Consider the following 19,148-nt stretch of genomic DNA (forward strand, 5'->3'; position numbering starts at 1 on the left):
GGGGTTATCGAACGCTACTGCTGGCACTCAGCCTGGTGGAGCATTAATAACCCCATAATATCAATGGGGAAACTGAGGCAGGGGCAAGTGGAGCAGAGACCTGAGTCCGGGGCAGGACCTGGGACACTGCTCCCAGTACGGAGGGGCTGGGGGCCACCAGCGCACCCCGGGGTGCCCCAGGTCACATCCAACCCCACCAGCACTGCGCCCACACCGGCCCTCCACCCACCAGGCTTCCTGCGGGGTGCAGCTCTGCGCATCACCTCTCCAGGTTTCTCTGTAAAATGGGCTGAATAATGCTCAGTTTGGTCTCTCCCAAGGGTTCGAGGAGGCCGCAGCCAGCGAGGCCACACGGGGAGCCTGGCGATGACAGCGGGGCGGCCGAGCGGTACGTGTTGCCTCCGTAGAAGCTGTGCGTGGTGCCAGAGGGAGGAGGGACGCACGGGAGCGCCTCGGGACCCAGTGGGAGACGGCTCTGGTGGGTTCAGGCACCAAAGTTGCCATGAGTTTTCCCATCATCAGTCCCCAGCAATGTGGTCCCGACACAAGCCCTGCGGTCCCTTCCTCAAGAAGATGCCTTGCACGGTCTCATCCCAGAGAAAAGTGATTTGAACAGCTCAAAAAGTAGAGGAAAAGCCTGATTTTTCAGCTGAGCTTTCGGTGCTCTTCCACTTTGCCCATGTCCTTGGGGCTGGGGCAGGGTGGGCAGGTCTGAAAATGCGTCCCTGGATGAGCCTGCTCCTTTATGCGTGTGCGTGGTTTAGCAAACGGTTTCACTTTCTAGATTTGGGCTTTGCCCTGTTTCTGTGACTTTGCAAAACATCACATATACAAGATACTTCTCTTTTATCGGACTTTTTTTTCTAATTTAGACTGAAAGCTGAATCATTTGAAACAAAAGGACGTCCTCGCGCTGGAAGCAGCCCAGCGTGCGGCACAGCCCTGAACATGACCACGGAGAGTTTTGCTGAGTTCCTGAATAAGCTCAAGGAAATCCACGAGAAAGAGGTCCAAGGTAAGGAGACATGAGAAGTCTTATTAAAAACCGGCCAAGGTCCATTTCTTTGTAATGCCACCTTGATCTGTTTGGTTTCAAATAACCTGAAGGGAGGAGGAGTGAGTGTGGATTAGGGAGCTTTGGGAATTAGGGCTCAGCAAGCATTACCCATGGGGACGGATGGGGACGCAGGGTCACAGCCCGGCCCTCAGGGGAGCACACCCTCCGACGGCACCTTGGTGTCTCTCACTGGTGCAGAATGAGGGTTACTGAGAAAATCAGTACCTGTTTGGACGAGGAGGAGGAGGAGGAGAAGAGAAGGGGCATTCCTGCATCCGATGTTCCTGGAGAGCGAGGCACGGAGGTGCTCGGTCCCTGCAGGAATCCCACTTGCTCCAAGCATTAATCACAGGGGATTTGGCTCCTCTCCTGCTCCTGCTGCCATGGTCTGTGATCGAGGTGAATTGGGGGGTTCGCAGAAGCGACGAGCACGCTTGCTGGGCGTCTCCTCTGAGCGACCTGGGTTGGAGTATATTTGCATGCTGAGGGCTGAAAAGGAAAGCGGAAAGATGCAATAATCTGTAAGACAGAAGCAGCAGGAGTATGAAGCTCTGTTAAAGAAAACTGTAGAGTCGGGTTGGATAGTTTATTCCTCTAGGGAAAAAATTATTCCTCAGGTCATACATTATTAAAATAAGAACCATTAGGTTAAGCAACCGAATGCCAAATCCAATTGTTTTCCTATTAGAATAATTCCCAGTATCAATATTATGAACAAAACAACAGCACTTTTGGAGGATTCTGGCTTATGAATTCATTCTTCTCTTGTGTAATTTCAAGCCATGTGAGAATTAGAGGAAACTGTTGAGCAATTTAAACCACATGTTTACATCTACTTTGCATAAAATGGATTTGACAAGATGTAACGTCTGCAGATCCATCAACGAAAGCTGTTCTTGTTCAGCTGTAAATATCCTGCAAGACGCTTTGCAGCCCCGAGAGCTATAAAATACTGCCCACCTGGGAAATGCATGCTGTGACAAGAAATAAGTAGAAACAAAACTGAAGCAGACTTCTTGGGGGTGGGAGGGAAATGCAGACTCATTAAATAGTGGAAATACAAAATGTGCTTACATTTTGTACAACTTTTTCAGCTATATTAAACTGTGATATTGTTTGACACAGGCAATGTGTTATTCCTTCTTGGAAATAAGGTTTGTAAATTGATGAGGTTTCTGCAAAGCCAGGCACCCTCCCGAAGTTCCATCATCGCGTTTTGTTTCTGAGTGCCGGGGAATTGGCAATAAATACCGACCTCTCCATCTCTGTGAATTATTCCAGGTCTGCAAAGCAAGCTGATGGAGCTGACGACGGAGAAGTGCCGGTGAGCAGCGCCGCGTCTGCTCTGCCCACGCCGTGGCGGGACGGGGGGCGGAGGGGAGGTTACGCCGCTTCATTTTCAGACCTTCCGTGCACTCCGCCGAGGCTGCCTGGTGCAGAGGGCAGTTTGCCTTTCTGGCTCTGCCAAATTCAGACCTTTTGGTGATTTTTGCCGTGCAAGTCCCCCAACACAGGCAGGGTTTGGGGTGATCCCAGCCCACCTCCCGTTTGCCTTCACCACCGGCAAGTGATGCTCGCGCCCATGGGCGCTTACTCCCTTGGGAAGCAATAAACGGGGATGAAGCAAGCTGCTAACTCCCTGGGCGCGCGTTGCAGCGCAGCAGCTGGGCTCTAACACATTTGTTGCCCCTCCTGCCACACAAGCAAAAGCAAGTCAGCCACGCCGGTGTGAGCAGCACGGCGGGCGCAGAGCAGAAATCCTTCCCCTTGACAGAGCGCTGCAGATAAAGACACAGATTTGGGGGAGAAACCTAATAACCCTCTTTTCTTTGTTCTGTTTCTTCAATTAGTGATGCTCAGAGAATCGAAGAGTTGTTTGCCAAAAACCACCAATTAAGGGAACAACAGAAGGTCCTTAAAGAAAACGTAAAGGTGTTAGAAAACAGGTAAGCTTCATTTTTCTACAGGGTGCTGTTCGGTGCAACAGAGTGCACCCTCCCAGGGGGAGAGTTTGGGGGTTGCTGTCTTCCCAGGAGTGGGCTGTAGCACGTGAACCTCTTTTTTGTTCCTCCTTGGCTGCTGGAAGAGCGGGGGGAGCCTGGGCACATGCAGAGGAGCTTTCCTAAGCTGATGGTGGTGGAGCTGGATCTGGGGGGGTGGAAGGGCCAGCGCTGGGCTGCATGGGTGGGAACTCCTCTCCCCAATTCTGGGTGACGGGCTGGGTGCGCATGCTTCTCCATGGGGAGCACAGGAGCTTGTTTCCCCCATGGGAACTGTATGTTCACAACCTGCCGGCCGTGGATTTTCCCCCAGGCTGCGAGCGGGTCTCTGCGACAGATGCATGGTCACCCAGGAGCTGGCGAAAAAGAAGCAGAATGAGTATGAGACCTCCCATTTCCAGAGCCTGCAGCACATCTTCGTCCTCAGTACGTATCGTCGCCTGCCGTAAGCCCGGCTTTGGCCGGCTGGGTCTTTGCTCAGTTAATGCCTCTCCCAGATATTTGCACGTGAGGCCTCCCGGTAGCCGGGCACACAGGAGGGGTTTGGGGATGGGGAGAAGGGAGGGAGCCAATGTGAGTGTGGAGGCCTTGAAAAATCAGATCTGACCAGGCCTGCGGATGGCAGCTCACGTGCCCCCCGGGCAGAGGTAACCGCTCACACAAAGCGGCAGAGCTGGGGGGTTGCAGCCCTCCACACCTCCAGAAAAACGAGAGATGCTCACGCCGAGAACAGCCCCAAGCTGGCCAGGCCGTGTCAGCTGCCTGGAAAAAAGATGTATTTGGCACCGCAGAAGCAACACTCTGGCAAAGACAGGAAAGTCACAGCAGCAGCTCAGCACGGTAAATGGAAATCAAGCAACACGTGTGATGGATCTTCTCCCGAGCCTCTGGCAGAGCTCCCAGCGCCGCTCAGGCTCGGGGTGTTTTTCCCTGGGGATCTGGCTGGCCCAGGGAGGGTCATGGGGGTAGAGGAGAGAAGGCATTTAGGAGGGGCGGAGGGGTGCCAGCAGCCCTCGGTTTATCTCCCCTGTTATGCCGTCGCTCCCCGAGCGCTGCTTTCGAGCGGGAGCAAGCCGAGGCGGCAGCCCCCCGGCCCGGGACCCTGCCCGCTCTCGCTCGCGGCCTCCTCGCTGCGGCACCCGGCTGCTGGGTGGCCTCCGTCCGACCCCCCACGGCCCCCAGCCTCCCCCCCAGCGCTGCGCCCGCTCGTCGCAGGCGGCCGCGGTGCTCGCGGGCTGGATGCCGGCTGCGTCCATCCCACCGTGCTCAGCCACCGCCCCGACTGTGTCCCGCCGTCCCGCCGTGAGACCCCAATCCGGACCACACCCCAGTCGGAAAGCTGCTCCCTTTGTCGCTTAGCCCCCAGTGTGCTTTCAGAGAAGGAAGGGAGTTTGGCATCCCTCCGAAACCTGGTGCCATTCCCTCCTCCTCCCCCGTGACCCCAGCGAGCTGCAAGGAGCAGCAGCTCCCTCCTTGTGACGCCCGAATCCACGGCACAACTTGTGTCCCTGCAGCTGCCGAGACGAACCGCCTGAGGGAAGAGAACAAAACTCTCAAGGAAGAGCTGAGGAGGCTGCGGAGCCTGGAGTAAGTGCTCTCCTGGGTTTCGTTCATGACGAGGGGTGTTGGTTAGCACAGAGGCATCCCGGCAGCTGAGCAGGGCTACGTCCAGACCGCAGCGTCCTCGAGGGTAGTTTTAGCATCTAATTCCTAGGGATTCCTGTAGCAGTTAGACACTGAAACACCCGTAACGGTCTCTAAGTCCTTGCTGACCTTTGCTCACTCCCCTGTTCACCTGCATTCAAGGATTCAGTTTTTGGGGAACAAGGGTATTCAACATCCCCCCATGGGGGACTGCTCATGGGAAGCAAAGCCCTGGGCTGCTTGCCTTGGCCACGGACCTCAGCCTGGGCTTCCATGGCTTTTCCATGGCACCAGCTCCCCTCCTGCAGTAGCCAGGGAGGGTCTGCAGGAAGCAGGTTGTGTTTTGAGGAAGGAGAGTGACACGCATGGGACTGAGACGGGGTTAAGAGGGAGAAGTGATCTGCACCGACATGTTCATATCCCAACAGGGTGCTGTGCTGAAAGCCAAGTAACCTGCCAGGCCAGCCAATATATACAAATCAGCTCATTTCTCAAGGGTTTACAGTCCAGAGGAATTAGCACCGAGGGATTAGTTTAGAAATGTGTTTTCTTTGGAGCACAGAAGCACCATCCACTTAAAGAGAAACTCTTGCTTTTACTCCCCGATGCTTCCCAAGGCCTGAGGAGTTTCAGAGCTGGGTCGGGCTGGGTCTGCTGAGCACTGAGTGCTCCTGCCCTGCTCTGCTCTTCCCTGGGCTGCTGGATAGGAAGATTTCCAGCCAAACACCCGTGTCTCAGCATCAGGGTCCAGCCAGGACTTTGTCCGTGACATAAGCCTGGGTCTCCGAGACTCAGTGACTCCCTCGTAGTGACCGAGAGCCCCACCAGCTCAATATGGTGAAGGGGGACAGCTGCCACATCCCCATGCTGAATCCACCTCTACACCAGGCTGAAAGCCCAGTCAGGGACTTACAGGTTCTCACAGAGCTTTTGCAATAGCTGCAGTTGGGTTTTGGCTTACCCAATGTCGTGGCTTCCTGACATTACCCACGGCCAAGTGGGGAAATCAAACCCTGAGCTGTCACGCTGGCTCTGTCCCATGCTCCAGACTGCAGCTGAGGTAGTCATAAGCTTCAATGAAAGGAGGTGAGTCTGAGGATCCGGTATATCCACATACACACACACACACACACATATATATATAAAAAAATGTATATTTATATATTGGGCTCTGTAACTCAGAGCTCCCAGTCCAGTGGCTCTCAAACCTTCCTTCTCCTGCCTCTTCTCATTCATTTATGTCCTTCTCCTTTCAACAGGGACAGGACAAAGCACCCAGGAGTCACCTCCAGAGAAAGCAGTTCCACCCCCAGCTCCCCCTTGGCTTTACTGTCCCCAGTGAGCAGGAATGCCAGCACCGAGAAAGCGGCTCACAAGGGAGTAGAAGATGCCCACCATGACGTGCCAGGCCTCGAGCTGGGAGAAGGTGGGTGCTCCTGGCTCCTGCCACCCTTGAGGGACCTGGGGATGGGAAGAGTGACTGAGCTGTGGTGCAAAGCTGCTCTGGGAAAGGGTCTGGAGAGCAAAGACCAAGTTGTTGGCAGCTCAGATGGACATTGCCATGGGCAGAATAGCTGCTGGGGGGAAAAATGCATGTCAAGGGAGAAACACGCTGCTCTGCGTTAGAGCAAAAGAGTGCTTGGGTGCCCTCACTGTAAGACAAGTGCTGTGCAGGTGTGGACTTGCCACCCATTTCATGCAGAGACCATGTTGTTGCCTTGCTGCCATCCACACGTACAATGGAGGGTACATTCAATTAGGTGCTGGCTTGAGCCAGAGGGAAATTTTGGCTTGAAATCTTCAGTAGGAGGTGGTTGGTGCCAGGCAGTGGCATCCTTGGGAGGCTGTGGGACTCCAGCATGCTGCAGGGCAGGGCAGCCTGCAGCAGCTCTGCGGGGCTGTCATGGTGGCTGGTCGTGTCTTTTTTGCAGAAAAGCCTGCAGGACCGAGAAGCTCTCCAAGCAGTAGAACTTCCCCAGGCACTGTCCTCCAAGAAGTCAGCCTCGCAGAAATGGTGAGTTGCCAGAGGTAGCCTGATGTCCTCAGGCCTTCTCCCCGCCACTGTGGTCATCTGAACCGGATCAAGAGAGGTAGATTGGGATACGGAAAGGGTAGGAGGCACTTAGGGGGTGAAACAATCAGCCAGACTTGGGCAGTTTGCTGCTACCAGAGCCAAGGACGGCACCTACCAAATGCCAGACGCATCCTCTCTGCAGAAATTGCCACTCACTGCAAGCAAAGCATTCGGAGTTTGGCACAGGCTCCTGTCCCTGCTGCGAGCATGCACATCTTTGCTCCTGTGTTTATCTTCCATGACAACACGTCTAGCGTCCCCACGTCCTCTGCCCATCACTCTGGTTCCTCTCTCAGATGTCTTGCTGGGGAAAGCTCTGGGGAGTGAAGGACCTGGGGACATTGTGCTGAGCTCCATTTCAGTGTAGCTTATCCTGAGTTATAGAGTCAGCTCTCCATTATCTGGGCGAGCAAGAAGCTGGAGCATTGTGAGTGTTGGAAAAGCCTGGAGAACATGTAAACTGTGGGAGTTGTGGGTACTGAGAACAAATACACCGCAGCAGCCCTGCCCAAGAGCATCGCAGATGTGTCTCCATCTGCAGCGTAATGAATATTGGTATTTTCAGAGGGCCTGGCATTCAGTGGTTGCCATTTTGTGCATTAATGCAAGCCTACCATGCCTTTAAAACACAAAGAGTATGTGTCATCTGAGGGATGCTGAGTGATATGGTGATATTGGGCACTGGGAGATGAGACTGCAGGACCTGAAGCTTGGGAACTCAAGCCCACATACACACCCACATAGATGCTTCTGTTTTGGCACAGGCTTCGCTTACCTGAACACCACAGAAAACTTGAAAGAGCAGGTGAAAAGGGGTTTTGGTAAGGCTGCAGGCAGGCTGTGAGGATAATTAATAGGGATAGCAGGAAGGGTTGGTGACATCTCCAGGTGGGCAGAGGAAAGTCAAGTCAGAACATGTGGTGAGATTTTCATGACAGCAGATGGAGATGATGATGTCCTTGGCCTCACAGCCAGGTACTGCACTGGCAATCCACCCATCAAATCAGTGTGTGCCAGGAGCTTGCACGAATAAAAGTCTAGTGGCCTGACTAGGGGTCAGGGAGTTTGTAGGGTCTTATTGTGGTTAAGCCACTAAATCATGGCTTGGCTTGAGAGGAGGCACAAGACCTCCTGGGCTACAAATCAGTGCAGCCAGAAAATAGAGAGTACTGTAGATCCCACTAGAAAATATGAAGGGGAAATTTCCTGGGAAAACCAATAAAAATATGGTTGAGCTGTTGACCAGAATTGTATCAAACAGATCACTTAGGAGCTCTCTGTCTTGTTCACACTGGCGAAGAGCTGCATCTCCGTGCAGCGAGGCTCCCCTTGGCCCCACGCTGCCCAGGGTGCACGGCAGAACAGCTCATGTGGTCTTTCTCCCCTCTGCCGCAGGCATCCCAGAGGATCGCCAACCAGCTGCACGGAACCATTGCCCTGGTGAGACCCGGCTCCAGACCCTGCCTCCTGGAAAAAAGTCCTTCGGGGACAGCAGTGTCCCCACCGGCAAGGAAGACTCCTCTCCTGCTGGAGCGCGAGCACAGCCCCAGCCTTGAGGCGTGAGTTACCTGCTCGGGGTTGTGGTGTGGGCCTGATCCATGGCCCGCTGCAGCTGCCCCTCTGGGCAGACTGCGATGAGATCGACGCTATTCACTGTACCTGGCCACCTTCTTCTCCCACAGGCTTGGGGGGGGGGGGGTCTCCCAGTTTACACCAGCAAAAAATGACTGGAATCCAGCCCAACGAGATCAGCTTCTCCTTACTCCATCAGTCGGACCCATAAAGCGAAGCATAAAGCAAACCGGGTGCCCCCACCCGCAGCCGGGAGAAGGACCGGCCTCACGGAGGCAGCAATCCCTGCTCCTCCTGATCTATTCCACTGGGCGTTTCTGCAGGGCTCAGCACTTCCCCGGGCTCGTCCTCTCCATTGATTTCAGAAGCGCAGGGGGCTGAGCAAAGCCAGTGAGTTCACCTGCAGAGACAGCGAGTTTCCCAGAGTGGGAGTAGATCTGCCGAGCGTTCCCGGGAAAAGCTCGCACGCACGGAAGCTGCTAAATCACCAGCGATAGCAGCGACTCGGTTTGCAGGGCCGGTTCATGCACCGTTCCGACCATCTTAGTTAGCATGGCTGTAAAAACCTCCTGTTGAGTGAGATTAGGGGAGGGAGGGCTGCTCCTCTGTCCTGTCTTCAGGCCCACCAGGGCACTAAGAAAGCCCAGTGGGGGTGATTAGGATGCTTCTGGCTGTAAGGCACGGTTTGGCAAGGGACTTCCCGGCAGCAGTGCCGAGGTGAGCGGTCGCTGCACCCCCCATTCACTCAGCCCCTGCCTGGGGCTGCAGGAGGGACAGGAGCGCGCTGTTGGGTGCGGGGATAGTGACGGCTTCCTGCGGTGTGCGCAGCGCCGAGACCCACTGCCGGCTGCCTGACCCCTGGGACCCTCCTCCCCAGCGCTGCACCCAAAGGCAAGCGTGATGCCGGGGCCAAGAGCTGCAACAGGGCACAGAAAGAGCAGGAGAGACCGCGCACATCACCCGCAGGAGCTGGGAAATCACAAGGAAATTCTCTAGTTAATGTGATTCTTTTGTCCTGCTTCTTTCAGGTATTTAGCAGCAAGCAAAACGGACTCCCACAAGGTTGCTCCATCCTATGAAAACCTCAAACTGACTGCCCGGAGAGAGCAGCTCTGCCTCCTCCACAAGCACCTCTCCCTGCACCAGCTGGGGCTGGCAAGCAGCTGTGCCGCGGCCGACCGGGACGGCGGCAGCTTCTCCAGCCATCTGCTCAGAGGCAAAGACGCCGACGGCAGGACACGGTCGCGTGATGGCTGGGAAGACCACGCAGCCTTGCTGAAGCTCCCTGCCGCCATGGTGTATGTGAGGGATCAGCACCTGGAGGAGAAGCTGCACCTCCTCAAGCACAGGGAGCGGCTGCAGCATTTCCTCGTGCAGCAGTGCCAGCCAGGTCAGCGGGCAGATGGAGACCCAAAGCTCGCGCCCGAGGAGCGGCCCCTCTCCCCATGGCCGAGCATCACGCCGGGGTGCAAGGAGGAAAGGTCCTTCCCGGAGGATGCTGCAGACGGGAAAGAAGAGAAGGAGCTTTGGCCAAGCCGGGACAGCTCTGAGCTCCAAGAAAAGATGAAGGCAGCAAGAGACGATGGTGCAGACGTGCCGCTGGATCTGTCAGACTCCGGCCGTGTCCGGGAAACAGGCTGGCACAACCGCCGGGAGCTGCGGGAGGCCAGCAGCCCAAGGCCAAGCCCCGGGGAGATTCCCACTGTGCTGGCAGCCCATGGCCCCTGTGGGAGACATGGGGCAGAGCAGGACAGCTTGCGCTTCCCCTGCCACTGGCCCAATGCCACCCGGGCACCGCCTGGTGCTGTCGAGGAGGAGGAGGAAGAGGAGGAGGAGAATGCAGCTGTGGTGAGTACAGCTCACGTTGGCATCGGCCATGGCCCCTTCCCCTCCCCAGGGTGTCCGGCACTGGTGCTGGCACCATTATGACCACGTTAATGTCCAGTGGGAGGACGGCTTTGCTGCACATGAAGCCAAAGGGGACATATTTACAGGTGGCAAAGCCACAGCCGCTCAGCCCTGGCTCTCCTTCCCCACCGCCCCTCCGGTGCCCACGGGGTTTCCACCCAGATCCAAGGACAGGCGGGTCTGGACTCCCCTGCAACACACCACCGGCGTCCAGAAACGCCTCTGCGACGCTCGTCCCCACGCGTGTCACGGGCATCGTGCAGGGGCTGGGGATGGCCCTTTCCTCCTGCCTGGCAAAGGCAGCATCTCTGCTCCCTGTCTCCTACAGCTCACGCTCTCACGGAGACATCTGACAAAGAGCTCCACGCCGAGAGACCCGGAGGCCCTTCCGGAGACCGGGGTGAGACTGGCTGGCAGTGCACAGAAGGGAACAGCAGGTAAAAAGCCCCAGGCAGGCGTGACATTTGCAAAGTCAAATGCAAAAGGTGCCTTTCGGTGAAGGTATCTTACAGTCGGGAGCTCTCTGTGCTGGGCTCTGCACGCACCTGCCAGCCCGGCCAAGCGAAGCAGCAGCTAACCAGTACAGGACTGGCTCACAGCTCTTTTGGGCCATCGGGGGAACTTCTGATTTCATATTTCCATCGTTGAGGGCTCAATTTTCAACCCTAGGGATGCCCAAAATTCAAACTCAGTATCTATAGGGAGAAAATAACTCCACTGTTCTGGAGAAGAGCCCAGCACAGAGCAGCAGCCACCCGTGGGGTGCCTTTGCGCACCCTGCAGAGCACTCTGCACCCTGCACTCAGTGCCGGGTGGCACGGAGCTCTCCCGGAGCTAAAGAGATCAGTTTAGCACCGACCCATCGGCAAAACTCGCTCCACAGCGAGCTGCGACAAGACGATGTGGCAGCTCCAGCATTACCCACCCTTCTCAGGGAAGCAGAAGCTCAGAAGTCGCCCCAGCAGAGATGAGGAAAATGCAAGAGGTTTGCAGGACTAGCACTGGAAAAACCACCTCCTTGCTCCAAAGCATGCCCTGTGCTGGCACAGCACGTGGGGTTGAGCATGGAGCGAGGGATGCTGGTACCTGCAACAGGTAGGACAGGATGGTCTCCTCCTTTTCCCTGCTCCATCCTCCATAAGAGCCCTTTCCGATCCCAAAACCAGCAGTGCCCTTAGTCTGGGGACACGCGGTGCTTTCTCCCTGCCTGACCGCCGCGGGACGCGGGTGCCGGCTTTGCCTGGGCGGGAGGAGGCAGCAGCCATGGGGAGCAGAGCGGGAAGCACGTCTGCTGAGAGCTGCCCGGTACCAGCCTTACTGGCTCAGCCAGAAAGTTGAGCTCGCCTGGATTAGTTGGTCTGGGCGTGTCAGAGCGGTTTGGGAACACTCTCCAGAGCAGGATTTTGCACAGTGGAAAAAAAAAAAAAAGGGAGTCCTCTGTGATTTACATGCTAAGGAGATATCATCATAGCAGAAGAATTTCAGCTGATTGCATTCCGGGTGTGGGAATACAGGACTTTCTTCAGTTCTCACCTTAAGGTTGACAGAAAGCCCAAGAAACAATACACAAATATTTCTGCACTTTCTAGTGAACCTTATCCTGGGGAACGATAAAGTGAAGACGGGATCGGGCTTCAGGGGCTCTAGGAGTGCCTGAAAGCAGCACCCACTGCCTGCTCTCCCACCTGGGCAGGGGCAGCGAGGGAGGCTGTCCCGCCGACAGTCCCACCCCGGCTAGACCTGGGTGTCAGGAGCAGAGTCACGGCGAGAAGGTCCCGGGATGCCCCTCGGCAGAGGGCACAGCTCCATCCGGCACTTTCTGCCCCGCCGCGGCCAGCACGGCTGTGCCGCTGTGGGTGCAGGCGGGGTGGTGCCACCGCCAGCGGGGCTCGGTCCCCGGCCCGGGCAGCGTCGCTCTGTGCAAAGGTCGGGTGCGTGTCTGGTGCGTGCAGGTACGTGTCTGGGGTTGTGTAGCCCCGGGGCCTGTGTGCAGAAACATCCTTTTGCTGGGCAGGGAAGCAGCTCCCCGACCTTTCCTTCCTCTGCTCCTCGGCATGCGTTCCCTGCCGAGAGCCACTGACCTCCAGTAAAATTCAGATTCGTCCGTTTTGGCCTCTTTACCCAGACACATTTCTCCCCATGTGGGTCTCAAATGTGAAGGCACAGTCTGGGTTTTAAATACCCCTCAGCTTCCCAACCTGCATGTGCCCATGCACTTCAGGGCAGCGCTTGTAACTTTGGGGTATCAAAGTCCTACGGATACGGTTTTATTGGGAGCTGGTTCCCCAACGGAGTCTGGTCGGATCTCCCGTAAACAGTCATTTCAAGCCACACAGCTCAGAATGCCTCTGCTTTGCAACACAGTTTACTGCTGAATCCATTTTCTGCCTCCATGGCTCTCGGAGCCTGAGCCAGTGGCTCTGGACCTGCTCGTGCGCTTGTTGGGGCCCCCCCCAGCCAAAACAACCCTTCCTTTTGTGTTTCCTTAGATGATGATGATGCCGATTCCGGGAAGCAGGAATCTGATGAGCCAGACACGACGGACAGTGAGGTGTGTTTGCTCTCCTCAGCCATTAGCTTAGGCTGCCGGGTCCAAGAGGCATAAGACGGGTTGTCCCCACCCGAGCTCACTCTGGGAGGTGATGGCTTTTCCTACACAAGGTGCCAAACCCCATCCCCACACTGTTACCCAACTTGGTGCTGAGGGATAGAGAGATCACCCTTTCCAGATAATCAAGAAGGTTTCTGAACAAGATCATTTGTCACCACTCCATTGCAATGGTCACAAAGGTCCCCAGCAACGCCACCGGGCCATCAGCTCCGTGGGAAAGCAGGGTGATTTGTACACTGACTGCTCTTCTTGTTTTGGTGTAGGTGGCTTCCCAATATGAAGATGATATCCTACAAGAAGCCCAGGCTGATGGGAAGTATTTTTGCACCAAAGACAAAGCTCATGCCCTGCAGAAGAAGAGAAAAAGAGGACAGGATCCCTGGATAAAAGGTAGGGAGGAGGAGTTCCTTGTGGCATCAGCTCAGGGCGGCAGCTTCTGCTGCTTCCCGAGGGGCTCCCGTGGGAAATACCCGAGGGCACCGGCCGCCTGCCCTGCAGCGGCGAGGAGGGTGCTCCTCCGCCGGGTGCATGCCACGCTGCAAGCAAATGTTTGCCCAAGGTGATACAGTGGAGTCTCTCGTTTCCCTGCGATAAGACGCGCTGCGCCGTGTTTTGGCAACGGTTGTATCTCCAGCCAGCAGAGCCCCTGCTAATGGTTAGCCAGGGGAGCCTGGGCAGGGTGGCCAGGAGAGCACGCCCCAGCACCTAAGCTAACGGGGCTAAGTCCCTCCTGTTTGCTTAGCCAGTCGGCGAGGTGGTGACTGGAGACGGCCAAATTCCCAGGGGTAAGTTATTGACGTTCAGAGAAAGGTTTCTGCCAACTCTGTTGATCTTCCAGCGCGGCTGTGGAGGTTTCCCTGCTGACAGAGGAATGTGTTGCACCCGTGTTTTCTACAGGTGAATAAGCAGAAAATTGCTCCTGATAAGTGCAAGGATAAGACAGTGTGCCTGTCAAGCCTTAAAAAATGCTGTCAAAAATAGCCCACCACTGACCCCCTTTGTACTGTTGGTAAAGCCAGGGCAGCGTTGTCCCCGTTATATATGTAGGCAAGGCTGCTGCTTAAGCATGGAGGGAGCTTGTTTAACAGGCAAGCGCTGCCCCGTGCTCTGTGCCGGCCCTTCGGAAGCGCCTGCTCGCTCGGCAGCCACCGCCGCAGCTGCGTCAGAAGAGGATTTGCTCTGCAAAACCAGCTGCTTGGAGCAGTGGGGAGGACACTGCCCTGCGCTCCCCAGGGCACACACCGTCCGTCCAACCCTCTGGGACTGGATGGGGATGTCCCAAGTGAGGGCTGGATGCAGTTGTGGCAGGAATGGAGTGATGGAGAGGCGTGACCCCTCTCTCAGCATGCGGTGCGTGCCATGTACCACACTGGAAGGGGGAGAAATCCAAGAAATGCATCCCGCTGGCCTGGGTACCCTCTCAGGTACACTCCTGCACCAGGTCAGTTCTCTGCCTAGTTCTGCTTCACGTGTTGCTTCTGTTTCCAGGGTCACAACAGCCTCCCCGAGGTACCCGGGCATCTCACGTGTGAGAGGGGTTTCTCTTCATCTTTCCTTGCTGAGCTTTGCTTCCTCCTGCACTGTCCCTGCTTTGGGACGAAGCCACGCTGACCTCGTACATGTAAATCCATTGCTCTGTGGTTAACTCCTGCGGCCATCTTGCTGTTTACAGGAGCTAAGAAGTCAATGAGAGGAAGAAAGAAAGTCAAAGTGGAGCAGTGCTCAGCGGGGATCACGAAGGAACCGGAGAACTGCGCTGCTTCCCACAAAGATACCTCCGAGGACAGCTAACAGCACAGCAGCGTGAGAAGCGACACAGATGCTGCAGACCAAAGGAGAGAGACCTCAGCATCCCACCCACGCTGGGAGAGCGACTCCTCCAGCCATGCTGGGCCAGGCAGGGGGGCATTCACAAGGACTCATTAACGAGTAGAGCACCCTGAAAATCCTCACTCGGTGCCCCAGGGATGCCAGGCAAGGAAGAGCCGTGCAGGTGATCCCTGCAGCAGGCAGGTCACTGCTGGTGGAGCAGCTCATTCAGTGACCCCCAGCCCTGCGCCGGAGCAGACCCTCACGCTGGTGCTGGGAAGAGGAGACGCTCTCTTTGCAGCACTCACCCTGGATCAGGACCGTGTTCTTCCCTGGGATTTCATGCAAGGAGAACGGACTACCCAGACCCTGTTCCCCATGTACGATGTCCCGGTGGCTGGCCAAAGGGTGGCTGAGCACCGCAGGGCCCCACACCCAAACCTGCATTGATTAAATCCCTACCCAGGTTTCACACATGTGTGGATACTGTTTGACCTGGAGGAAGCCCATGGGTTTCTTTTCTAGCTAAGTGAGGAGCAAGCACGTGGGCAGGCAGGAGGGACGTGTCCCTGGAGAGGGGACCTCTCCCCACGGTGTCCTGCACGCCTGGAAAAGGCAGATGTGTGAGACCCAGCTGTGGCTCACAGCAGAGCACCAGCTCAGCAGTTCACACTGACCTGGGCAGGATTGCTGCGAGCTTGTTTTCCACGTGGATAAACTGTTCTTAACCAATTTTCTCTGATGTGTTAAGCATGGGCACGTTTTCCTTCGGCATCAGGTGACAGGGCTGTCCAGCTGGGGATGGGATGAGAAGGGCTGCAGTGGGCATCCCTGCAGCCACGGCACTGCACCAGGAGCCAGGCTGGGCTGCTGTGAGTGCACGTGTGGAGAACAGGGCCGAAACGGAGGGAGACCAGAGGAGAAGTGCCAGAGACGGTACCTGCCCTGTCTGATGCACCACCATTTCCTTTACCCGCAGTTATTTCTATTTAAACGTGGTTTTGTTTGCCCATTCAAAAGAACGAAGGGCAAAGCGCAGCAAGCCAAGTGACGTCCTGTCAAGAGCATCCTTTCTGCACAACGCACAGTGCGTTCCCACCTCCCCAAAGCAAGTAGGCAGCAAAAAAAACCCACCCCAAAAAGCCCCAGCTGCAGGGGAGCAGGGATGGGGAGCCAGGCTCAGCCTTGCCCGGGGCAGCTGCAGGACTCAGGGGGAGCGGCTGCGGGCAGTGGGTCCAGCCAGTGCCGGACTGCCTCCCTTTGGCAGACATCCTGTCTCTTGCTGGTGGGTTTTTCCTCCTCACATTCAATCACATCTCTCAGCATCTTCTGCTTAACACCGGGCTAGACCCTGAAAAACAGAGCTGACAGGTTGGAGTTGCAGCAGGAATTTGTATCTCACTTGCACTGCTGTGGCAACCGCTTGCCCCCCAAAACCCAAGCAGTAGAGGCTGTGTTCGGCAGGAGAAGCTCCTTTGGGCTCAACCCTTTAGCTCTGCTCTGCGCCGAGGAGTGAAGTCCCAGCTTGTGAGTTATCCAGCGGCAGTGGATATTCTGGGAATCAATGTCTTGGAGGTCTGTGCTCAGAAATGCTTGAGATGTCCAGGTTATAAAGTGGTAACGGGTCCAAGGGAGAAAGCGGCACCTCCACCCCCAGCACCGGCTGCGCCGGCGATGCCCCGTGCCTGGGTGAAGCAGAGGGAGGTGGGTGGGCAGCGCAGGAGGGACCACCCGATAGGCACACCCCAACTCATCCAGCACCTTCTCCTGGGGACCAGCTCAGCCCGGGTAGCGTCCATCTCTGTTCGCATCTCAGCGCTGTGGGGTGGGCACAAGGCGGGGACGGGCAGCTGGGGTGCGGGGGCACGGGGCTGGTTCATCCCAGCTCAAAGCGTTCATCGGATCACGGCCGTGGAAGGTGGATCGGGCCACGACCGGTGCCTTCCCTTTCGGTCCCGGGCAGCCAGCGCTGCGTCTGTCCCTTGCTCGGGCTGACTTGCAGAGGGCAGCAATACCCAGGGCAGCACTGAACACCGTGGTGAGCCGGATAAATCTGTCTTTTAAAAATACCCCACCCAGAAAAGAAAAAAAGTCGTCGAAATGTAATCCCATAAAGGGGCCCCTCAGGCTGCAGGGAGGCAGCCTGGGACCGGGAGAACTGAAGGAGAGAGGGAACTTTTATGCAACTAAATAAAATAATCCCCTCCCTGTGACGATCCCTTGATAAGCAAAATGTGCGGAAGTCCTGCCAAAAATAATGAACTCCTTAATTATTGGTTTTTTCCACCGAGATTTTTTTTTTCCTCCCATTGCACAAGACCACCACAGAATTCACCTTCATTTATTGGACTTTTAGTTTCTTTTCTTCTGCTCCTTGCCTTTTTCCAGCAGGCTGATGCCCCATATCTCCATGCAGGATGTGTTTGAGAGGCTGGCAGGGACACCTGTTTCATAGTTAGGGCAATCCCGTAACTATAAAAACAAAAAATATTTTTGTCAGCTCTGAGCAAAGTGCTGAAGTAAAAGAAACTTTATACGCTGCACTTCGTCCAGCCCTGGAAACTCTGCTCCCACCCAGCCCCTGGCTTGCTGTTACCCCCCCACCATGTTGCAGAAACATGGATAATTGCTGAAGTCCATTAATTCTCATAATTATGCTTGTCAGTCTTTTGTTCAAGCCATTCTTGGCAGATAAATGTATGTATTGATTCGGTGATTCGCAGGCAGCCTCAGACTTGAACTATTCTGCTGCGAGGAAGAAATCTGAGACCTGCAAGGAAGCCCGGAGCTTCCCAGAGGTTCTGTTCTGCTGGAGGCAACGTGTTTGCAGGAGCACACCGGGCAGCGTCCGGCCCGACGGGCCGATCCTGCCTTCCCTGGGAGCGCTGCAGCCTTTGAATAACTTCGCTGGAGTTTGGCTACTGACTCCAAGGGGCATCTGTGTACCAGACCCAGCAATCTATGCTTTCTGCAGAGTTAAGCCATTTTTGTTGCCACATTTCCGTTCGGCACAAGACAGACGTTTTACACAACAGTCTCCAAAAAGCGACTGAACTCACCCTTCGAGTGCATGAGTTACGACCCAGAGAGCAATAAAGCGGAAGAGGAGTTGTCCCATGAATAGATCGGTCCTTCTGGGAAACTGGCAGCTCAAGTTTGTTTTGTTCAGACAAATTATAGCTCTGACGTCATCGGTGATGCAACGCAGGTAGGACGCCTGGGCCAGTGAACTGGTTTCCCAGAGGAACGGGTTCAGAGCACAGCTTGGGTCTGCTCCGGTCGGGGGCTGGCTTTGGAATTGTACACAAATCTGAAAGAGCAACGGTGTAAGCAGTTCTGTTCCGTTTTATTCCATCCGAAGTAGCCACGACTGGCTCCCTTGTTGCTTGTCATGCAAAACAATTCCGATAACAGACTGTCGCAACTCTTTTGCTTCCTGATCCTTAAGTATCTGTACATGCTGAATCATTCTCACAGCACAGATCGCTGCTTTCAGCTTGCAGACCCCCCCGGTCCTCCCTGTGCATCAGCCTCCCACTAAACTCAGCAGTAAACTAACATTTTTAGCTGCTCTCTAGAACTGATTTGTAAAATTTCAGAAGAAATAAGTTTGTGCAAGTCTAGCCATGAGTATAAACCTCCATCTCGGGGAAAAAAAAAAGAAATTGCCACCACACAAAGGTTCCTCTGTTGCTCGTGTAATGGAAATGGTGCTGTGCAGGAAAGTAGGAAGGCAAACAAGCTTGAAGCAAAAGGGAACTGTGCTGGGGATGCAGCTGGCTGCAATGCAGGAACCAAGAGCACCAAAAATAGAGAAATGCACATAAGATTCTTCCCCCTTACAATCTTTTGCAGTGGCATTGCCTCAACAGCAATAGGTATTTTGAAGGTGGCTCAATTCGTGCCCTTTCCGTGAGACTGAGCACTACCTTCTCTGCAGTGAAATGCTTTTAACCAAGATCTGATCAGTAAGTAATGCCCATTTACAGTGCTGGCTTTGGAAACACAGCTTCGCTCTTCAGTTCACTGTAGGAAAACTCATTCCAGGCATTAATAAAGTCTTGCTTAAGTCCCGTTTCGGAGATTTAGGTGGGCTGGGCATTTTGCGTAGGTCCTTCCCAAGGTCCGATGCACCCTGCACGTGTGAAAAAGGCAGCAGGCAGCCAGGCAGCCTGGCATGCAGCAATGCGGCACGCAGCCGGGCGCTCGGAGGGCACAGGGACTGCTCCACTGCTCAGAAGAGAGCACAAGGGCAAGGCTTTACCCTTTGAAAGGAGCCTGTGAAGTCCTGGATAGGTTTAGCAAGTCCAGCATGCAGTGGTGGTTCTTGGAAGGGAGAGATTTGAGGAGGTTCTTTCCTCCTTTATCTTGAGCAAAATTTGCTGTAGGAATTTTTGAGCCAAAATGCATGCTCTTCCCACATCCCTCGGGCATCACGGCTTTCCGCTCAGCCTTGAACACTGTCATCAACCC

The 19,148-nt window shown here is 55.3% G+C and overlaps 1 protein-coding gene across 1 annotated transcript; it reads left to right on the top strand.

The window, feature by feature from the left end:
- Positions 1-948: 948 nt before the first annotated feature.
- Positions 949-14,657, top strand: RBBP8NL (RBBP8 N-terminal like; the record flags this gene model as incomplete). The annotated part of the gene is made up of 13 exons (XM_082007148.1): positions 949-1,015; positions 2,339-2,381; positions 2,908-3,003; positions 3,371-3,483; positions 4,572-4,644; positions 5,961-6,127; positions 6,633-6,715; positions 8,171-8,334; positions 9,376-10,195; positions 10,584-10,692; positions 12,745-12,806; positions 13,136-13,256; positions 14,539-14,657. 13 exons carry the CDS (start codon positions 949-951, stop codon positions 14,655-14,657), a joined length of 2,037 nt encoding a protein of 678 aa, XP_081863274.1.
- Between the last annotated feature and the right edge of the window lie 4,491 nt (positions 14,658-19,148).

The sequence above is a fragment of the Phaethon aethereus genome (assembly GCF_964289735.1).
Source record: "Phaethon aethereus genome assembly, chromosome: 16".
NCBI classification, from domain to species: domain Eukaryota; kingdom Metazoa; phylum Chordata; class Aves; order Phaethontiformes; family Phaethontidae; genus Phaethon; species Phaethon aethereus.